At 41.2% G+C, this 22,986-nt stretch overlaps 1 protein-coding gene across 1 annotated transcript in view; it reads left to right on the top strand.

Annotated features, from left to right (window-relative positions):
- Positions 1 to 1,123: 1,123 nt before the first annotated feature.
- The window catches only part of XYLT1 (xylosyltransferase 1), a 398,924-nt gene continuing 377,061 nt past the window's right edge, over positions 1,124 to 22,986 (top strand). Inside the window, exon 1 of the mRNA XM_073647654.1 lies at positions 1,124 to 1,533. Within this exon, the coding sequence (XP_073503755.1) occupies positions 1,258 to 1,533 (276 nt within the window). The 5' untranslated portion in view covers positions 1,124 to 1,257. The remainder of the gene's footprint in view (positions 1,534 to 22,986) is intronic.

Genomic DNA, 22,986 nt, shown 5'->3' with positions numbered 1-22,986 from the left:
GTACAGTGTGTATATAATATTTGTAGATAATCACCATATATATATATATATATATATATATATATATATATATATATATACACATATGCATGCAGACATATACACAGTGTGTATATATTTGTAGATAATCACCATATATATATACACATACAGTATATGCATGCAGACACAGGTGTGAGTGTGTACAGTGTGTATATAATATTTGTAGATAATCACCATATATATATATATATATATATATATATATATATACACATATGCATGCAGACATATACACAGTGTGTATATATTTGTAGATAATCACCATATATATATACACATACAGTATATGCATGCAGACACAGGTGTGAGTGTGTACAGTGTGTATATAATATTTGTAGATAATCACCATATATATATATATATATATATATATATATACACATATGCATGCAGACATATACACAGTGTGTATATAATATTTGTAGATAATCACCATATATATATATATATATATATATATATATATATATATATATATATATATACACATATGCATGCAGACATATACACAGTGTGTATATATTTGTAGATAATCACCATATATATATACACATACAGTATATGCATGCAGACACAGGTGTGAGTGTGTACAGTGTGTATATAATATTTGTAGATAATCACCATATATATATATATATATATATATATATATATACACATATGCATGCAGACATATACACAGTGTGTATATATTTGTAGATAATCACCATATATATATACACATACAGTATATGCATGCAGACACAGGTGTGAGTGTGTACAGTGTGTATATAATATTTGTAGATAATCACCATATATATATATATATATATATATATATACACATATGCATGCAGACATATACACAGTGTGTATATAATATTTGTAGATAATCACCATATATATACACATACAGTATATGCATGAAGACACAGGTGTGAGTGTGCGCGGTGTGTATATAACATGCATGTCCCATCCTGAGCATCCAGGCTGGTGCTGGTCACCCCCTGCACACAGCACGTCTGCTCTGGGGGTCCGAGCTCTTGGTGATGGGCAGCACCTTCTCTCTCCCTGTGGCTGGTATACATCCCCCACCTCTTGGAGCAGAGGAGGGGGCTCAGCCTCCGCCTGCCACATTGCATTGCAGCTCCCTCCTATTTCTGGTGACGTCTCCCTCCTGCCTGTGTGCGGACAGAGGCTGAGGCTCGGCTGCCGGGCTGTGGTGACTGAGTGAAGATGGTGCTGGCGGTGGCATCATGCCCTCGCAGGCTGGCCAGGCGCTCCCGCTCTGCTATCGCCGCGGCTCTCACCGTCCTGCTCATCCAGACTCTCATCGTGTGGAATTTCAGCAGCCTGGATTCTGGGGACGAGCAGAGAGGAGGAGGAGGAGGAGGCAGCAGCCGGGAGAAGAGGGACAGGGGCAGCCACAGAGATGAGCCCCGGCTAGGACAAGAGCAGCAGCAGCACCAGCGCCGCAGAGGAGCAGCAGGAGCTCTGCACAGCCAAGCTCTGGTAGGTGCTAGCCTGGCATCACTGGCACTGCTGCTGCCTGGCACCAGGGGTGCAGGCTGGCTCACTGCATCTCTGCCAGCTTCATACATTCAGTGCAGAGGAATGCTTAAAGGGTTACATTAAAAAGGACACTGGGCATTCAGATTCACCCTGGCACAAGGTGATGGTGAAGGGTCTTCTGAGGTGGCACTTGGATGGTGCATGTTGGCTATCTGATCAGTCTGGATGGCTACCCAAGTGACTGGAAACTTTTCAGAGTGCTGTCATTGCTGTAGGGGTATACTCACTTACCTTAATACCTGGTACAATTTTTAAGTGGCAAATGTGTTGACAATGACGAAAATTGTCAGGTTGGTTGGCATGGTATATGGTGAGTGAACGGTTGGGTAAAATGGTGGTGCTGGATGGGAAATCTAGGTTGTAGATAAGTGGAAACCTGTTCTACAGTCTCGAAATCACCACCACAGTGTTTACCTATCAATGGTGTCCAAATAGTGGACCATTAATGGTAGACCGGTCTGGGATTGTTGATGGTCGCCTGACTTCGGGCTTCTGCTGCGGTGGCCGATGACTCTAGTTCAGTTGACCATAGATGATCCGATTTTTACCACTCATCAACATTTCTGTAATACCAAACTATCAGGAAAATGGTCCTGAGGGCCAATCATGGGGCCACCATGACATGTCCCTGATGAGGCACATACGAGAATCGACTTCGTTGTATTTTTATTTATGAAGAACTTGGTCAATTTTGAAAACATCAATAATTTTTAAGAAAAAAAATGCAATGTCCATGGTTGACTTGACTTAAATGTCACCATATGCTAAGTGGGCATCACTTCCACTTGACTGAGTTTAAATAGACTATTGAGGCAGCAGGCATGGAGAGAATGGGAGCCTGGCTCCTATGGTAAGGGGGCTTCATGGTGGGTTCTTCATGCAAGCATCATGTGTGGCCTCTATTGTAACATTGATGTGATGGGTTCTGCTGGAAGTATCAGCCACTTCCTTGTGTGATGAGCTGCTCAGATGTTTGCTTGTTCTACCATGAGAAAGTGACAGTGACACAGATTGAGATGCAGCAGTGGGGGCTTCCTCAGCCATTTTTTACATCTCTGCGAGATACCTGTGGTGACGGAGAAAGGGGGTGTTCCACCCTATAGAAAATATGACAAAGCGGGGTTCCTACAATATGTAATGGAGCTGATCTCACAGTGTAAGGGTCACCATCAGATCTTCATCCAGCGTTATTGCTGTATGTGTCCTTCCAGCCATAGGAGGATGACTACTCCCCATTATAATTCACTACATGTATCATAATGGAAGACATTGTATCCCAAACACAGGGGCTGTTGTTTTTTATTTTTTGTGTCTGTAATATTTTATATTTCACTACAAAACTATTTTCTATGACCATATATTCTGCCAAGACCCATCTCCTCCTATTCTGCCATGCACAGCAGTCCCCTTCCTCCAGTCTTTAGTGTCCTTGACAAGTTTTTGTAGGAGGAGGCTCCTACCTGTTGATTTGTGGCCATATGTTTAACTCTGATGTAGCCAGACTGAGATTGTTATTTGTAGCAGAGCTGAGTTTGTTATTTGAATTAGAGATAAGTTTGCTATTTGTAGCAGAGCTGAGTTTGCTATTTGTAGCAGGGTTGAGTTAATTTATAGTGGAACTGAGTTTGTTATTTGTAGCAGAGCTGTGTTTGCCATTTGTAGCCGAGCTCAATTTCCCATTTGTAGCAGAGCTGAGTTTATATGTAGCGAAGCAGAGTTTGCTATTTGTAGTAGAGCTGAGTTTGTTATTTGTATCAGATCTGAGTTTGCCATTTGTAGCTTTGTAGCGGATCTAAATTTGTTATTTGTAGCAGAGCTGAGTTTGTTATTTGTAGCGGAGCTGAGTTTGTCATTTGTAGCAGAGCTGAGTTTGTTATTTGTAGCAGAGCTGAGTTTGTTATTTGTAGCAGAGCTGAGTTTGTTATTTGTAGCAGAGCTGAGTTTGTTATTTGTAGCGGAGCTGAGTTTGTTATTTGTAGCGGAGCTGAGTTTGCTATTTGTAGCGAATCTGAGTTTGTCATTTGTAGCTAAGCTGAGTTTGCCATTTGTAGATGAGCTCCATTTGCCATTTGTAGCAGAGCTGAGTTTGCTATTTGTAGCAGAGCTGAAATTGTTATTTGTAGCAGAGCTGAGATTGTTATTTGTAGCAGAGCTGAGTTTGCTATTTGGAGCAGAGCTGAGTTTGCTATTTGGAGCAGAGCTGAGTTTGCTATTTGGAGCAGAGCTCAGTTTGTTATTTGTAACGGAGCTGAGTTTGCCATTTGTAGCAGAGCTGAGTTTGCTATTTGGAGCAGAGCTCAGTTTGTTATTTGTAACGGAGCTGAGTTTGCCATTTGTAGCAGAGCTGAGTTTGCTATTTGGAGCAGAGCTCAGTTTGCCATTTGTTGCAGAGCTTAGTGTGTAGTGGAACTGAGTTTGGTATTTGTAGCAGAGCTGAGTTTTCTATTTATAGCAGAACTGTGGTATTTGTAGCAGAGCTGAGTTTGGTATTTGTAGCAGAGCTGAGTTTGTTATTTGTAGCAGAGCTGAGTTTGCTATTTGAAGCAGAGCTGAGTTTGTTATTTGTAGCATAGCTGAGTTTGTTATTTGTAGCAGAGCTGAGTTTGTTATTTGTAGCAGAGCTGAGTTTGCTATTTGAAGCAGAGCTGAGTTTGCTATTTGTAGCAGCTCTGAGTTTGTTATTTGTAGCTGAGCTGAGTTTGTTATTTGTAGCTGAGCTGAGTTTGCTATTTGTAGCAGCTCTGAGTTTGTTATTTGTAGCTGAGCTGAGTTTGTTATTTGTAGCTGAGCTGAGTTTGTTATTTGTAGCAGAGCTTAGTTTGTTATTTGTAACAGAGCTGAGTTTGTTATTTGTAGCAGAGCTGAGTTTGCTATTTGAAGCAGAGCTGAGTTTGTTATTTGTAGCAGAGCTGAGTTTGTTATTTGTAGCATAGCTGAGTTTGTTATTTGTAGCAGAGCTGAGTTTGTTATTTGTAGCAGAGCTGAGTTTGCTATTTGAAGCAGAACTGAGTTTGGTATTTGTAGCAGAGCTGAGTTTTCTATTTATAGCAGAACTGTGGTATTTGTAGCAGAGCTGAGTTTGCTATTTGTAGCAGCTCTGAGTTTGTTATTTGTAGCAGAGCTGAGTTTGCTATTTGTAGCAGCTCTGAGTTTGTTATTTGTAGCAGAGCTGAGTTTGTTATTTGTAGCTGAGCTGAGTTTGTTATTTGTAGCAGAGCTTAGTTTGTTATTTGTAGTAGAGCTGAGTTTGACACATGACACATAAATGAAACACCATGTTATGTCATTTATGTGTTTTGCATAGAATTGGCGATAAAACTCACGCATTATTGTTGACTCAGTGAGTTATCATCATGCGCTGACTTTTGCAATCCCAAAAATGAAAAATTAATCTTTGATACCAGCGCGGGTGATATTAGTCATTAAGTAGAGAGAGAGAGTAACATATAAACCCAGATTAAGTGTAGGTTGTGCATGTTCTGCTGAGCTGGAATATGGGGGGGATGATGCTGTAGGGGGACTATAACTCCCAGCATGTTTTGGTTGAGTCCATGAGTGTCTCTATTCCTTGACTTTTCTGCTGGATTGTAGAATGACTTTACCTATAGTAGTGACAGCAGGGAAGCTGTACTTAATGTCAGTACTAAGGAGGGGATTAAGAGCACAGATCCTCAGTGGTAATCCGTTACCCAAACCCCCACTTAGGCACTTGAGAAATGTCTCATAGTTTGGGAGAAAGAGCAGAACTTGGATGCAGATTTTAATAACAATGACACAATAGATTGATGAGGACTGGAGAGCTCGATGGAAATATTGAGAATACTTTCTATTTCATATTGTTAGTTTGGCTTTATAATTGGCTCCTGTTTTAAATTTACGATGATTAAATACTGAGAACAATAGAATGGGCGTCTCCCCCCAAAAAAAGTCCTAGAAAGCCTCTCTATCACTTCTCCTGTAAATAATTAAGCAGGGATAAGTTAGGAGATATGTTATTCAGGGGCCTGGGAAAGCTGTGTGAGCCCTTGTTTAGGAGCTGTAATATTGAATTCCCTACAGCTATAAGGGCGGCGAAGCGAATTCGGCAGGTAATGTGTCAAATTGCCATATTTTTGGAATGTGGTTTGTAGCCGTGTGGCTTATGTAAGTGAGGGGAAGCCGGCACTGAGGGGAATATAAGTGTTATTATTTTACCAGGGTGGGGGGGGGGGGACAGGGATTGAGAAGGGGTTGACAGAGTAGTGGACAATCCCTTTAAATCAACACCTACAAGACCATATCACAAAACCACAAAAATCCTCTATAAAACGCATCAGGTTTTCCTGCACGTCTTTTGATCTGTCGACACAAAACCTGCGCGGGCATATACACCCATGTGAAAGGCTGGATCCACATTAATTTTTTGACTTTTATTTGCAGCACCTGAGATGGATCCGTTTTCCAACAAATCCTCGGAAACTCTATTAACCGTTAATGTCACGGATTTCTGCTATAAGGACGGTTTTACATTTAGGAGAAATTCCCTTTAAGGACCACCTTGCTCTATACAGCCTTATCCTCAATGTGCGGCTTGTGCCTCCCCAGCTGACAAGGCATGCTGGGAGTTGTAGTTTTGCAAGAACTAGTATGATAGGTGTCCTTTAAATGTACAGAAAAAAATGTTGGGTGAAAGACGTTATGTATCATCAAAGTGATATATTATTTATCTGCCGTAAAGTGGCGCGTGCAGTGGCGTGGCGCCGGCGACATGTACCATGTCATAGGTCACGGGACATTTTTAGGGTTAAAGCCAACAAAAAATATACGGGTCTCGTACTACTTTTCTAAAGCTTCTATATAGCAAAAACACCTATGTGACACTGGTACATGTACATCGGATGTAATTAGCCATTTCTTAGTCCGTACAGTCTGGTAACCCCTTGTTTGCCATTGTTTTCTTTCTGTACTCTCAGTAGCCAAAAAAAAAATAAAATATTTCAACCATCAAAACAGTTGAGAGTGTCTGCAGCCGCTTCAGTCTATACCATTAACCACAGGGCACTTTTCTAAGAGTGCAATTTTCCAATAGCATCTGACAGATGTTGTCTTGTGAGTGGATTTGTATTACAGTTATTCTGTTTCCTTTGAGAGGATTTAAGATTGCAATATTTCTACTGAAACTAGTAGCAGGGACCCTGATTTCTCAGTCTAAAGCCTGTTTGTGGAGCCTTTATATTCCGTCTTATAATAAAGGGGATCGGTGGTGTGCTGAGCACTGCGGACGTCGCTACCCTGTGTCTGCTCACAACTGATTTTGTGCTTTAATTTTTAAAGAATAGAAAAAGTGTATGTGATTTATTTATTTATTTATTTTAGCATAAATCACCAATTATCGTATATTTTCTAGGGGTGTATATTCTATAGGGGTGTATATTCTATAGGGATGTATATTATATAGGGCGTATATTATATAGGGTGTATATTAGGCATCAAGGAGTGGGATTTTACTTGTAAAAGCAGATTAATGAAAAAATTGCTATCTATCTATGATATCTAATCTCATATCTATCTATCTATCTATCTATCTATCTATCTATCTATCTATCTATCTATCTATCTCATATATCATCTACTCATCTATTCCATCTATCCATCTATCAATTATCTTCCGATCCCTCTATCTATCTATCTATCTATCTATCTATCTATCTATCTATCTATCTATCTATCTATCTATCTATCTAATCTATCTGTTATCTATGTATCTATATTATAAAATTAATACTTATAGTAATTATGAATTAGGCTGTAAGCAATTATTATTATTATTATTATTAATAATAATAATAATAATAATAATAAGGTGTATTCCCAATATAGACTTTTATGGCACATTGACATGTCTGCTAGAGTTGGTCCCACCTCTGTATGAGCCACATAGAGAACAGGGGTCCCTCAACCTGCCAGTGATGGGGTGTGCTTGTGTCACATATTTATGGCATATCCACATATTGTACATTATATACCACACATGTCTAAGTTGGGGGAACCTCTTTATTTCTTAACCATGTAGGTATATAGTCAATAAGACTCGTACTAAGCTTTGCCATATGTATAAGATTAAAACTGACTGAATCAGTTCCTCTTGGAGATATGCCAATGTCAGAGGGCTGATATATCCCCTCTTCCCATTAAATTCGGTGTCATATTATATTATCTAATATCATCTCTCCTAACAAGTGAGTTTTAGTTAATACTTGTATTCCTCATGAAATAACAATTCTGGAGCTTCTTTTCTTAGACTCAGCGTTGTGCTGTTCCTCTGTTGTTTCTCCTGGAAATGTATGAATAATTTGACAAATTCCTCTGTGAATGAGTTGTGTCTCCCTCCCCCCCGCTCAGTCTAACGCTGTCCATTCCTGCAGATAGTGTCAGATATTGTTTTATAAGATCTAAACCCGTATATTACGGTTAGATAGGGCTCTGATCAGATACCTTTTGGGCTTTTTAATTTCTTAGAGGAGCATGCAAGGTGTTTAAGTCTCCTCATACTGGTGTGCCAAACCTGGCATGTCACTCTCTACAAGGAGAAACCTTACCGCTTAGATCCCTTGCTATGTCAGAGATATACATCGTGTCTATAGACCAAAGACCCAGTTTATGCTAAAATGTTGTCTTTTTCGCATGCTCCATCGGCCTTTGTTGGCCATAGCCAGCCTATGTGTATGTTTCTTTGAAAAGACTGGAAATCTTAAAGAGCCAACATATAAATATCATCCATTATTTATCCAGAAGTGTGACTGGAGCGCATGAATCTGAATACTGTAACTTTCCCAGATTTTTTCCTAACTAAACAAGGCGTCTACTATTCGCCGATATGAGAAAGTCAATGTGACGAATCGTAAAAACACAGCTCCTGTGTATGAATATTGGGCACCTTCCATGTTACCCACTGAAAGGGTAATTACTACATCAATATAGGCATTCATCAGAACTAGTGCAAAGGAAAAGTCGAGCAGTTGTCGATAATAGTAGAGTTGGTGCAAGTCAATTTGCAGGACCACGTCAATAATCTGTGACCACTAGACGGAGGTCCTGAGAACGGCCTCCTACCTGCTGACATCCGCGGCTCCTCTTTTGGTAGCACATGTGATGTCACGCCAGGCCGTCTAATCAAAAGTAGACGCTGTCAAGTCGGCGGCGGTTCTTACGGATCCCGATCAGCAGTCACAGATTACCGACATGGCCGATATACCAGGTCCTGCAAAACAAAACCCACCAACTTCACTTATTAGATTCTAAATCTAATTTTTCAGTAGCCCATTTGAAAATGATAGAAACATATAATTGGTTGCCATGGCCAACTTTGGATGACTCTTTCTTGTCTTCATTCATTGGGAGACTTTCTAGAGCAAAGGCAAAGTGAGGTAGTGGCCCATGGAAACCAGTCATCTTTCAGCTCTCATTTTTGAAAGGATTTTAAAAAGAAAGATGGAATCAGATTGATTGGTTGCTATGGGCAACTACTTTACTTACTCGTGCACCTGTTGTGATATATCTCCTGCATTGTACACTGGTTCTCATCACACTTCGGCAATGTTCACATCTGTACAACATTGCTACATGGTACTGGTAAAAAATGACGGACACCTTTTGTTATCTTTCGGACCCCAATGTCAATCATGGGGGTCTGCTGGGCATTGGTAATGAACAGATCAGAAGAGCCACGGGTCTATACTGCAGTATAAGATGGCTGTATGGCCTCTGCTCTATCTACCGTATGCATTGAGATATTCTCCCCATGGTGCGGTACTTCTAATGGAGCCTGCCATCATTTCTTTGTCAGATACTCATGGAATCTGACAGAAAAAAACCTGTGTATGCCTTTGTGTGAAAATTAGAGGCCTGTGAGTGTAAAATTGAGGCCTTCTGGACATCTGAAGCCTCATTACAACTTCATACAAAACAGACTTGATATGGCCGCGTACGTGTACTGGTGGACACAGACAGAAGTGGCCCCTGTGCAAGAACAGTATAAGGGCCCATTGCAGTCCAATAGCTCATCATAATACACAATTCCACCCACTTTGGTGGTAGAAATGGACCCCCTTATTTCCTGGGCACCTGTGCACCATTGATATGTTCACCTTTGTGTTCAGGATCATTTAGGGCTGGGGTCTCCAACCTGTGGCTTAGGAGCCACATGTGGCTCTCGGTACATCTCGCGACTATCTGTTAACTTGGTGCATTAGCACCAGGTGGAAAAACAGCTATGAAGAGAAGGTCTCAAGGTGGGGACTTTTGTGAGCTGCCCTCACAGAAGAGCAGATCTGGATGCTCATATACTGGTCGGGTGGGACATGGGTGGGGGAATAAATATGGTAAGATGGAGATATGATACTATGACATAGAGGGGCTTTGAAGCTGCATATGAGAGTATGGTGGGAATGCTTCATGTGAGAATTTGTCATGGGGGTGAAGTAGATATCAGTATACTGTCTTTAAGAGAGGGTGGTACAAGGTGATTTCTGTGGGGAAGCTTTAGCTGTCATTATACCGGTCGTTGGGGCTCTGGATGATGGTGGGCCTGCTAGATGTGGCTCGCGACCATCTCTCAGAACTAGATGTGGCTGTCAACGTAAGAAAGGTTGGGGACCATTGCCTTAGGGTATGTGCACACGCACCTTCAAAAACTTCACTATGACCCTGGCCAAAAAATCCACAATAAAATCTGTATGATTTCACTCAGTGAATGCTTAGGATCCGAAATCTACAGCATGTACACAATGTATGAATCCAGTCTTATGATGCGTTTACACCAGTGGGCAATCGATCAGTCGCGATACTTTCCTGCTGTCAACATTAATCACCCGACAAAGGAACAAAACAAATTATGCCGGCAAAAAATAATTGTTATCGGCAGTGCATTACCCCTTGACAACTGGATGCATTACCAATATCCTAATACTCTATTGGGACAGAAACATTGTATTAGCGATCTGATCATTCTGACCACATCATGGTTCGTCGACCTGTGTAAACAGGCACGTAAACAAGCGCCGATCGACTATACACAAATATACAAGTGCTCACTAATGGTGCATTACCGGGCATGAAATCGGCACATCTAAATAAATGTATCACCCGTCATAGAGCGGCACGAAACTGTGAAGTGAAGAACACCTAGTTGCTTGTGAAAGTCTGCTAATCAGGAAGTGTTCCCATTTATTTCTTATGGGCTGTCTGACATGACTGTTTTGTTACTCTCTTAAGGATGAATCCATTTCACAGTTGTATTATTTATATATCAGATCTGACTACTGTCGGCAATTAGTGAAGTATAATCAAGTGTTTGTTGTGATTATCGGAGACAGAGATTTTATGTCCCAGCGAAATAGGATTGTAATGTGTGCAGCGGAATACAAAACCTCAGGAACACACGGAAATCACGCTGCCATGATACATAAGAAGGGACAATGAAATATAATGACGACATACGTGCCGGGGGTTATACAAATATTCGTTTAAATGGCCATCTGTTGGGTGGTGGATGTTGGCAGGATATCCGAAGGTAATTTGGCAATCACAAATTGGTGATTTGGATGTGATATTAAAGGGAACCTGTTATTGCGTTCATAATTTTGTTACTGAAACTAGTGGTAGGACTCTACAGGTCCTAGTACCACAATATAAATGATATCTATCATGTAGTAGAGTCGGATGTGCCAGCACTGGAAGTCATGCCAGATCAATGCAAACTAGTCTGGAAGTGCATTGGGGATGGGATGTGCCAAGGTTGCATTCTATGTTTTCAAATGATCCCCTATCCTTCGAATTCTGGATCTCTGGGGATCCGCCTGCTGGGACCTCCAATGATCTCGAGGCGCTCTGTGTCAATGGAGCGAAGGTCAATCATGTACACTACCGTTCCATTCATTCTTGATGGAGTACCAAAGACGAGATGGGCGCGTTGCTCAGATATCTCTGATGATTCCATTAATGAGCGGTGCAGCAGTGCGCATGATTCACATGCCCCAGTTCTTGGGTTCCCAGCGGTTGGACCCCCAACAATTGAGTTGGGGATCATTTTCAAACTTGAGAATTCCCATTGACCACATCCTACAATGCACTCCCAGGCTAATTTTGCTTGATTTGTCAGTGATGGCATATTCGTATACTACAAGACAGGTATGATTTTTTTTGTTGTTCTACGACCTATACAACCATACCACTAGTTTTATTAGGAATAACATAGTGACGGGTTATCTTCAAAGGTGACCACGTGCTTGTATTTTGTGTACAGATATTATATGATTGGATTTACTTCTTTTGTAACCATCAATGAAGTAGGTGTTGGTAGTAAGCAGGGCTGTGGAGTTCAGAAGATGGCTTCCGGTCATGCTCAAGTGTGCACCTCTGAAGCCGGGAAGCGAACACCCGGCTTCAGGGACGCAGTGACGCTGTCGAAATGAGTGGCAGATGTGCATGGCGATGAGGCCGGCTAGTGCAAATTATGTTATCACACCCACAGGGGTGTGATAATATGGAAAAAGGGCTGACTAGTCAGAGGCAACTAACGCCCCATCGACTAGTCCAAGCCCTCGTTAGCATAGGAAACAGGACACTATAAATGCTTTTTTTTATATAGGGATGGTCGGGCAGGGAGTTTAGTCATACATAGGTGAATGCTGCTGGGTTGGAGGGTATTGGTGACCTGACAGGTTCCCTTTAAGACAAAATTAAAGAACATTTTTGATTTTGCAACAAAATTTATGAACCACATGAAGAACTTGTCTGAAAAAATGTTAGCGAATACCACAAGACAAAAAAAGAAAAGTGACTTCAATAGATCACAAATGTTGAGTCGGACTCCAAGTCTTTGAAACCTATCCCTACACTTTGGATTGGATTTCCACCCTAATTTTTGAATTTTATGAAAGGGTCTACACTAACTATTCAGTATATTTTGGGGAAACCAGCTGTGGATGTCTCAAAGTTTATGACTATTCTTAAAGAAGAGTTTTGGAAGTTGGGCACATAGACGGCATTCTTTGGATACACACAGTTTAGGATTGTGTCATGTGCGGAGTTATACCGAGGCATGGGTGTAAATAACTTTTGCATGTAACTCTTTACACTAAGGAGTAACCATTCTTCTTGTGGAGAGTGACAAGCCAGGACTGGCATGTCAGAGTGAGGAGACTTTTATGCCATTCATGAAATTAAATATGCAGAGTAAATTTGCATATTCTTTACACTATAATGGTATTTTGAGCTCATCTACAGGTTGACATGAGAAGTGTTAAAATTTGCACACTTGTCTCTTGATGACTATTTTCTATTCTGTGATACGTGTATAAAGAGAAAAGTCAAAATGAAATACTAAACTACAATAATTCTATTTATTTATCATTATAATTTGAAGTTTATTCAGATTAATTAAAATCGACGGTACAAGAGAAACATCTTTGCAGTTGTGAATTGTACGTGATAAAGAAAAACCTATGGATACAACGTCCTGATGTGTTATGGCATCCTACAGGCTACAAAGGGTCTATAAAGCTATTTACAGACAGGTTTCTACAGTATCTAAGTTGCTAACAAGCCGGCAAACAATTGCCAAGTAAAGGTCAAGGTATTAGTACATCTGTAGAAGAAAGGAAAAGGAAATCCAAAAGTTCATACCAGGAAGATGAGACTTAAAAAAAAGAAAGAAAAGTATACAGATAGAGGGTTATTTCCAAGTTCTTAAGTAAGTAAAAATGCAAAGAGCTTGTAAAATAAGCAATAATTCAACATCTTATTAAATTCTACTCTATTGTCAAGAATGTAGGGATTTTTAATTTTACAGTTTACTGCGTTCTGTCAAGGAGACTGGCCACTACTGATAAGCTTCAGCAGTGGTCGGCCTCGTAACCTAGTGCCCAGCCTCGTAAACTAGGAGTGCAGTGCTTGCAATAGAGCTCTCTCATGGAGCTTGTAAGCGCTGCTTTGAAGATATCCAGTCTCCCTGCACTTCTCTAATGCTGCCTCTGCTTGTATTATCGGAGAGCGCACAGTTCAGGAGAGTGGCGTGTTGCTGCCGCCAGTATGAACTATCAATCAATCAGGAGCGGACCATCCCCTGTAAGTTGGGACACGGGGTATCATTCTTGAAAAGCCAAGTTTAAACAACCCCTTTAAAGAGATATAATTTAGTGAATCACTCTACTTTTCTGTCTTTTACACATCTTGACAATTCCTTTTTCATTTAGGCTATGTTCACACATCATTGTTCTTTTCAGTGTTTTTTGATGCAATTTTTTATGCAAATTTTCAGCTGCCTTTTGAAGTACTTGCAAAATCTATGAGAAACCAGAATTCTCTGTTCACACATCGTGTTTTTTTCTTGTTCTGGATTTTGTGCTTTGCATGTTTCTTTTTGAAAATAGAGCATGTCCCTTCTTTCAGCATTTTTTCACCCATAGGAAGTAATGGGTGGTGAAAAAAACGCGTCAAAAATTGTATCAACGTTTTTTCAGCGTTTTTGATGCCAAAAGAGAAAGAGGTTCTTTTTTTTCAGAGAACTTTATGTAAATGCATAAAAAGAGACAGAAGGACAGTGAAAAAAATGCTGAAAAACGCATCAAAAATACATAAAAAAGCACCAAAACTGCAAGAAAAATCCTGAACAAAATGCCCTTGAAAATCAGGTTCTACTGCAGAAAATTGACGCCATAAAAAACAAGATGCGTGAACATAGCCTAACAATTAACCTTGGAGGCAGATTCTCAGGGAGATCTATGTCCCGCCCATAGATCTTAACAGGTCATTTACATATTAAGTAAAACGTGGATTTTGCTGGAATAAGACATCAAGGTATCATTTTATTCAGCTTCCAATGACCTACATGGTCATATAGACAGCTTAAGAGGGTAGATCCTACTAACAGATTTTTTTTAAAATACACATTTATTTGGACTTTTGTAAAAAAAAATTAAAAAATTATATTTTAATTTATTTAGCAAGGATTTTGAAGGTTTGGTTTATATTTATAGGAGAAAAGGACAATTTACAAGTAAACACATGTTAACATAACCTCTGATGGAACATTATCACTTTCTCACATGTCGGGAGAAGAGAAGGAAAGGTGTGAAGCGAGCTCTTTGGATAATCGGTTTGACAGCCATTTTGCACCATCTTGTTTAAATGCATTGTCTTACGCAGCCTCAGGGATGGAGTCAATGAGGTGAAGGGAAAAGTGAGATCTGAATGTTAATCTGGAGACACATACCTATCTAGTGCACATCGCGAGAGATCCCATCTGTTGCCTTCTGCATAGGAAATATAAGGGGATGGGGGAAAGACAGCTTTTTATTAATGTCATATGTCATGAAGTACCATAGGGTTTTTAGCAATCGCCGTTAAAAGTCATTGCACAAATGCCGACGCGTTTGTTAATATGTCTGCTCATTGAGATGTAACTCTTGCCTGGTGGTATTAAATAAGGTTTTTATGCAAACTACTTCCGTCTTCTTATGAAAAACATGGATTGCAGCAGCCAGATATTTTCGACACTCGTTCTAATTAAGACTCACTAATTGGTTTTGTATTAACAAAATGTCTACAAGAATCCATTTTTCAAATACCCGGATCTTTACGAATGAAGGGAAAATATCGGTTTCCTTTTTTTTTTTTTTTTCCAAGTGCATTTTGCAATTATGGAATTGGAGAAGCAAGACTTCAATAACTCTCACTACCCAAGCAATTTCCAAATTGTCTTTGCAGCAACCGATAATTAATGTATGTTCCAAAAATGCACCAGAAACGTTCATTGCTTCATTGTACAAATTCGGGATAAAAAAATAACTTTGCCTTTTTTTTTTCTTTATTTAGTTTGTGTAAATTAGCTAAATTTCTAATGTCTTCTGGCAAAGACTGCTGACACGCAGAAATGTTTACTATGTCTATAGACTGCTGAGGAAATCATAAAGGAAATGATAAGTTCAGTTTTACGGTGCTGAGTCATTTTTTAACTTTTTTTTTCTTTCTATTTTTGCAAACTTTTCCTTAGGCTTTGTTCACACTACCGCCATTACTTCTGTTTTTAACGAATGACAGCCATGCTATGACATCTGCAAATCCTGACATGCCCCACTGATCTTAAAGGGAATCTGTCACTAGGGTTTTGCTACCTCATCTAAGAGCAGCATGATATAGGCAAAAAGAAGCTGAATCCAACGATGTATCACTTTGTTTACTGGGTGCAGCAGTTGTGACACAATCAGAAATTTTAGATTTAGAATGAAGCAGAGCTGAGGAAGCTAACCACGCCCACACCACAGCTAACTCCGCCCACACCATGCTGTCTATGTACAAAGTCCATAGACAGTGAGCTGCTTATCATAGGGGAGGGGCGTTGCCAGACTAAAGTAGTCTGACAATGTTAATCTCTTAGTGATTGATAAATCCTTCACAGTTAGGAAACAACAGCACTCACTTTGACAAGTGACACATCCCTGAATTCAGTGTTTCAGCCTCTATCTCCTGCTATCTTCAGATTACTCAGCAAAAACCTGCTGACAGATTCCCTTTAAGTGGGTGCATTGCACTTCTTTGGGACTTCCAAGAATGGTAACGTGGACTGCAATTCCTTCAAAAATTATGCTGCTGTATTTTTTTAAAGGGCATAGGAATTGGCTGTTTTTGTTTTGTTTTTTTAAAGTGCCTTTTTTTAACTTATTTTTTTTAAGCTGATACTGAAACCAAAGTTTGTCTGGAAGCCAATAGAAATTTGTGAAACAAAGTGCATTTTTTAAGTTTATGTTCTTCCAAAAGCTTGGATTTTTTTCAATTCATGCAGTTTTTCAATGCACAGAATATTCTAGAAGTGTCATTTTTTTTCTGCCCCCATGTGGTATTTTTCACCATTAGATTTCCAGTGATTTTATTATAACTGGTAAGAAATTCTGCATGGTAATTTTTTTGTTGTTGTATATTTGTTAATTAGATGTGAATATTTAGATGAGAATTCTTAGAATCACATGATTAACGTTCACATGATTAGTAGTGAAAAAAACAAACCTGAAAACAAGATGAAATCTTGAGGGCATTAAACACAATAAACAGCCATACACATTAAAGGGATCAGCAAGTTTTTTCTATTTAATTGAGAGAAACATAATATAGGGCAAGCCTGATTCAAGTGATGTCTCACTTACTAGGCTGCGTGCTGTAGTTTCAATACAATCAGTGTTTTATCAGCAGGAGATTATCGTTGCCAGACTAGTTCTCATGTGTAAGCTAGTCAGGCTAATCTGTGTAACCCCGCCCCCACCACTGATTGGCAGCTTGCTGACAATGTACAGTGTAAACAGGAGCCAATCATTGGTGTGGGCGGGGCTAGACTGAGCTCAGCATTCTGACCACTGCTACATCTACAACAGAGAAAATAGGGATTCTATCAAAACTGCATCAAGCAGCTCAGTAAGTGATGCATCGCTGGATTCAGGCTCTCTTGCCCTACGTCATGTTGCTCAGATTACATAGCAAAAACCTGCTAACAGATTCCCTTTAAATGGCTCAGCATTCCTGGGTTCTCTACGAGAAAGCCATCTCTGCTGGAGGCTTATCTCCAGGAAAACAAAATGATCAGCAATTCAAAATTGGACATGTGCACCTCCATACACATTAGAGTGTCAGCCAAACCCATTGATACTTTTATTTATTTTACTCGATTATATAGAACCATTAATACCAAAGCACTTTACAGATATCATCATCACTGTCCCCATTGGGACTCACAATCTAAATTCTCTACAAGTATGTCTTTGGAGTGTGGAGGAAACCCATACAAATATATGTGTTGTCCTATATGTATATTTTTCCCTTGGTGGGATTTGAACCCAGGACCTCAGCACTGCAAGGCTGCAGTGCTAACCACTGAGCCACCATGCTGTACATATTTGTGTGTTTATAAATATATAGATATAGGATGTAATTATTATAAAGTGATGAAGCTGATTACAGGCTACCATGGTAGGGACCTCCTATTGTTAGCTATTGTCACTGCAGGGGATGAGGAGTTCTTGTTTCACTGCAGGGAAAGTGATGTGTGACATGGTGTCTGTTAAAATCAATGCCTTGATAATGTATCCAAAGGGAGAGCCTCTCTGCAATGGATTCCACCTGCCCTAGCTCTGTATCTAAGCACCCTGGCCAAGGTAAGGTGGCTTCTTGGCCTCCAACCACCGGCACATACCCCCATTTGTGCTCTTCCCAGGAACATCCTTGATCCCTTCTATGACATTATTATAGCGCTATTTATTTCATGGCGCTTTGCATGTGAAGAGGGGTATACATAATAAAAACAAGTACAATAATCTCAAACAATTCAAGTCAGCGACTGGTACAGGTGGAGAGAGGACCCTGCCCACGAGGGCTCACAGTCTACAAGGGATGGGTGAGGATACAGTAGGTGAGGGTAGAGCTGATCGTGCTGGTGGAGCAATGGTTACTGCAGGTTGTAGGCTTGTCGGAAGAGGTAGGTCTTCAGGTTTCTTTTGAAGGTTTCCACGGTCGGCGAGAGTCTGATATGTTGGGGTAGAGAGTTTCAGAGTAGGGGGAAAGCACGGGAGAAATCTTGTATGCAATTGTGGGAAGAGGAGATAAGAGGGGAGTAGAGAAGGAGATCTTGTGAGGATTGGAGGCTGCGTGCTGGTAAGTACCGGGAGACTAGGTCACAGATGTATGGAGGAGACAGGTTGTGGATGGCTTTATATGCCATGTATAGGGTTTTGAACTGGAGTCTCTGGGTAATGGGGAGCCAGTGAAGGGATTGACAGAGGGGAGGACAGGGAATAGCGAGGGGACAGGTGGATTAGTCGGGCAGCAGAGTTTAGGATAGATTGGAGGGGGGCGAGAGTGTTAGAAGGGAGTCCACAGAGGAGGAGGTTGCAGTAGTCGAGGCGGGAGATGATGAGGGCGTGCCATAGTGTTTTTGCAGATTCGTGGTTGAGGAATGTGCGGATCCAGGAGATGTTTTTGAGTTGGAATCGGCAGGAAGTGGAAAGGGCTTGGATATGTGGTTTGAAGGAGAGATCAGAGTCCAGGGTTTCCCTGAGGCAGTGAGCTTGAGGGACTGGGGAGAGTGAACAGCCATTGACTTTGATAGATAGGTCAGGTGGAGGGGTTGAGCGAGATGGTGGAAAGATGAGGAATTCAGTTTTATCCATATTAAGTTTTAGAAATCTATTACCTTCAATGGAAAGGGGTTTATAACGCAGACAACCCCTTCAAGAGAGGAGAACATTTTCATGAGTTTTAGACAGCCCACAAAATGCCTCTGTATGTTAGCTCTGCACTAGATGACTTATATCTATACAATATTAACTCAATCCGGCCTCCGTCACTTCTCATCTGAACCTCAGAACAGGTCATGCTTTCAGTCCATCTGCATAGTAAAACGTCATGTTACACTCATTTCGACAGGGACTAGTCGTTCAAAAAAAGGATCTTAATTAATTGAGAGCATTATGGCGTGGACAATTTGCTTTGTATTTTCTGTGAGAGCTTATTGCAGATGTTCTGTTTTTTTGAGATGAATACCTATTCATTTGCTTGTTTCTGCCTTGAGAGCCAGCTGTTCCAGAAAAGGCATATACAAATCCCATTTACTTGTCATGAAATATTGCAGATGGCAGCGTTTACAGTGTAAAATACCCTCATTACCTGCCATTTGTTTAATTTATACAGGGAACTATTTCTTGCAGCGCTTCTCCGTGTGAACAAAAGGAATCTCCTATTGAAAGAGACTAAATATAAGATGAAAACGCATGACCTACAGTATGCATGAATGCGGTGAGACGAATTCTGTTACAGCTACCTATACATAAATGTATTTAAAGGGTCCGAGACCTAGAAATTAATACTTACATTTAGCAAGAAATATAGTTGTTCTCTGTGTTTCTTAGTCTGGAATTTTTTTTTGTAAGATTCTAAAATACGTAGTCTTGTAGAAATCCTGCAGAGAACAAAGGAGTTAATCTCCTACTGATCAGCTCCATCTTAAGCTTCAACTTCCTGGTGGTAGACTGAAACCCCGCCCAATTTTCTAAAGGGGCGGGCCTTACCAGCAGACAGGGCACAACAATGAGGCTTCTGCTGCAGCCAGTTGTCTTACAGCCACACACAAAATAGTGAGGAGGAGGACGGGGACATATGATATTATTATTATTATTATTATGGCTGATCTCCTGAGACAAAGATGATTTCTTTATATATTTCTCAGTTTTTATTGTATTTTGAGAATAATTAGTATGAAAAAAGGAAGGCAGTTATACAGTGATTCACATATATCAAGCTCTCATGCTTCCTGTTGCCATAAAGGGTGTTAGCTAAAACAAAACTTTGCAAAAAAGAGGGTCAGTCTGTTGTATAACAGATTTTCCTTTTATCTGGTCGTGTGAGCTTCCCTTATTGTGGTAAAATTAAAAATGAATCAATTTTTTAAATTGTCTTTAGTAAACATTTCATACTGCTCTCTATCTGCATCTCCTATGTAGCTCTATGTATCGTCATGGTAACAGACTACAGATACTTCTGTAGTCTGATTACACAGTCACACACTATTCCATCTGTCTACTACCTCTTGCTAACCATCCAAATATACAGTATGTACGTAAGAAAGAGGGGACCAAAGAAAGGGAGTATGTGCAGTATATTATGACTTGCAAAGAGGTTACTTATAGTTTCTATTCTTTTCGAGCTGCATAGGTCTTCATGGGAACTGTAGATGCAAAAGAGCATCTCGCTACTCCACCGACACTCCACTTTGCAAATCTTCTCATTGGCTCCCAGTTTCCCAATGGATACAGTTCAGTATACTAACATTGATTTACAAAGCCGTCAATAATCTGTCTCCTCCATATATCTCCGAAGTAGTCTCCCGATATCTTCCCACACTTAGTCTCCAGTCCTCCCAAGACCTCCTTCTCTCCTCGACTCTCATGTGTTCCTCATCCAGTTGCCTTCAAGACTTCTCCCCGGAATCCTTCATCCTCTGGAATTCTGTGCCTCAACACATCCGATTATATCGAACACATTTAGAACTTTCAGACAGAACTTGAAAACCCATCTCTTCAAGAAACTACAGCCTGCAGTAACCCCACTGCCTCCTCACCACCACCGGAGCTACTGCACCCCCCAACCTACTGTCTCCTCCCCATTATTCTGTAGACTATAAGCCCGCAAGGGCAGGGTCCTCTTCCTTCTATATGACTCTGTCCACTGGAGGACATTGACAAAAAAGGGTCAATGTACAAGAACAATATATGGGCCTTAGCAGTTCATTCGCTTATCATAATGCCCAACTCCACCTGCTTTGTGGAAATGGGCCCCTTTACCACTTGAGCCCCTGTGAGGCTGCACAGGTTCCAACAATGATATGTTCGCCCCTAAGTCTATCATTATTAGTCGGTTCATTGTAATTTATATTTGTATTTTGTATGTAACCCCTTCTCATGTACCGAACCATGGAATCAGTGGTGCTCCATAAAATAATAATAATAAAATATTTAATTTTAGTAATGGATTTCTCAGGACCATACTGGTCTAATATACGGGTGATGAGACACAGATGAGCAGCTCCCACAGAGCAGACTCCATTTATTCTGATTCTATTTGTTTCCATGTGAGCAATGCTAAAAAATGCCTGTCTTACAAATTAGGAAATTGGAAGATAATTGCAGAAATGTTTACTATTTCAGAGCTGGATGGGAGTTCATGCTGCCGGCAGTCGCTAATTGAAATACAAAACAATTACTTACTGTTTAAAATGTCTAATCCACATCTAAAATCAGCCCCTGGGCTCTGAGTCATGTAATGCTTGGATGCTCCGTTCAGATCCCATACATATCTCACTGCCCTTTCCCCAAATACCAGAATACACTGATGTCACCTGTTGCTAAAAGAATATTTTCCTGTTGGATTCTCGTACAGGATGATGACAGACGGGAAACAGATTCAAATTTCCTTGTGGTCCTCGTACATAGGAAATATACATTGCTCTATTGTCCACTCATTGTGTGTTTCAATACAGTAAAATAATTGAAAGCAAGTTTTTGAGGTTAATTTTTTTATCTCACTTTTCTCCCCCGGCTGTCACAGTCCCCAGTACAGCGTTCACAGTCTACTACCCCCATCAGAACTGCTGCCATAGTCCCTAGTATCTCATAGATGACCTGCGACCCCCATCCCCACTGCTGCCACATTCTCCAAATATGGGCACAAAGCGACTACTTCCCCATCATCACTGCTGCCACAGTCCCCAATATAGCCACTCATAGACTACTGCCCCATCATCACTACCACCACAGTCCCCAATATAGCCCCTCATAGACTACTGCCCCACCAACACTGCCGCCACAGTCCCCAATATAGCCACTCATAGACCAATAGCCACTCATAGACAACTGCCTCATCTAGACTCCTGCTAAGTCCCCAGTATAGGCACATACAGACTACTGCCCCAATGTCACTGCTTACACAGTTCCCACTATGGACTCTCACAGATTACCGCCCCATTCCCATTATTGCCGCAGTCCCCAGTGTGGGCACACAGAGACTTTTGCTACATCACCATTGCCGCCACAGTCTCCAGTATGAGCACTCACAGACTACTGCCTTATCCCCACTCCCCCCAAAGTTGCCAGTGTGGGCACTCACAGACTACTGCCTTATCCCCACTGCTCCCATAGTCCCCAGTGTGGGCACTCACAGACTACTGCCTTATCCCCACTGCTGACCCAGTCCCCAGTGTGGGCACTCACAGACTACTGCCTTATCCCCACTGCTGACCCAGTCCCCAGTGTGGGCACTCATCGACTACTGCCTTATCCCCACTGCTGACCCAGTCCCCAGTGTGGGCACTCACAGACTACTGCGTTATCCCCACTCCTGACCCAGTCCCTAGTGTGGGCACTCACAGACTACTGCCTTATCCCCACTGCTCCCTTAGTCCCCACTGTGGGCACACATAGACTACTGCCTTATCCCCACTGCTGCTACAGTCCCCAGTGTGTGCACTCACAGACTACTGCCTTATCCCCACTGCTGCTACAGTCCCCAGTGTGGGCACTCACAGACTACTGCCTTATCCCCACTGCTCCCATAGTCCCCACTGTGGGCACACATAGACTACTGCCTTATCCCCACTGCTGTTACAGTCCCCAGTGTGTGCACTCACAGACTGCTGCCTTATCCCCACTGCTGCTACAGTCCCCAGTGTGGGCACTCACAGACTACTGCCTTATCCCCACTGCACCCATAGTCCCCACTGTGGGCAAACATAGACTACTGCCTTATCCCCACTGCTGCTACAGTCCCCAGTGTGTGCACTCACAGACTACTGCCTTATCCCCACTGCTGCTACAGTCC

Source organism: Phyllobates terribilis, unplaced genomic scaffold (assembly GCF_046119375.1).
Source record: "Phyllobates terribilis strain yellow unplaced genomic scaffold, ASM4611937v1 Scaffold_9__5_contigs__length_417890890, whole genome shotgun sequence".
NCBI classification, from domain to species: Eukaryota; Metazoa; Chordata; class Amphibia; order Anura; family Dendrobatidae; genus Phyllobates; species Phyllobates terribilis.
This window is presented reverse-complemented; position numbering and strand designations above follow the sequence as displayed.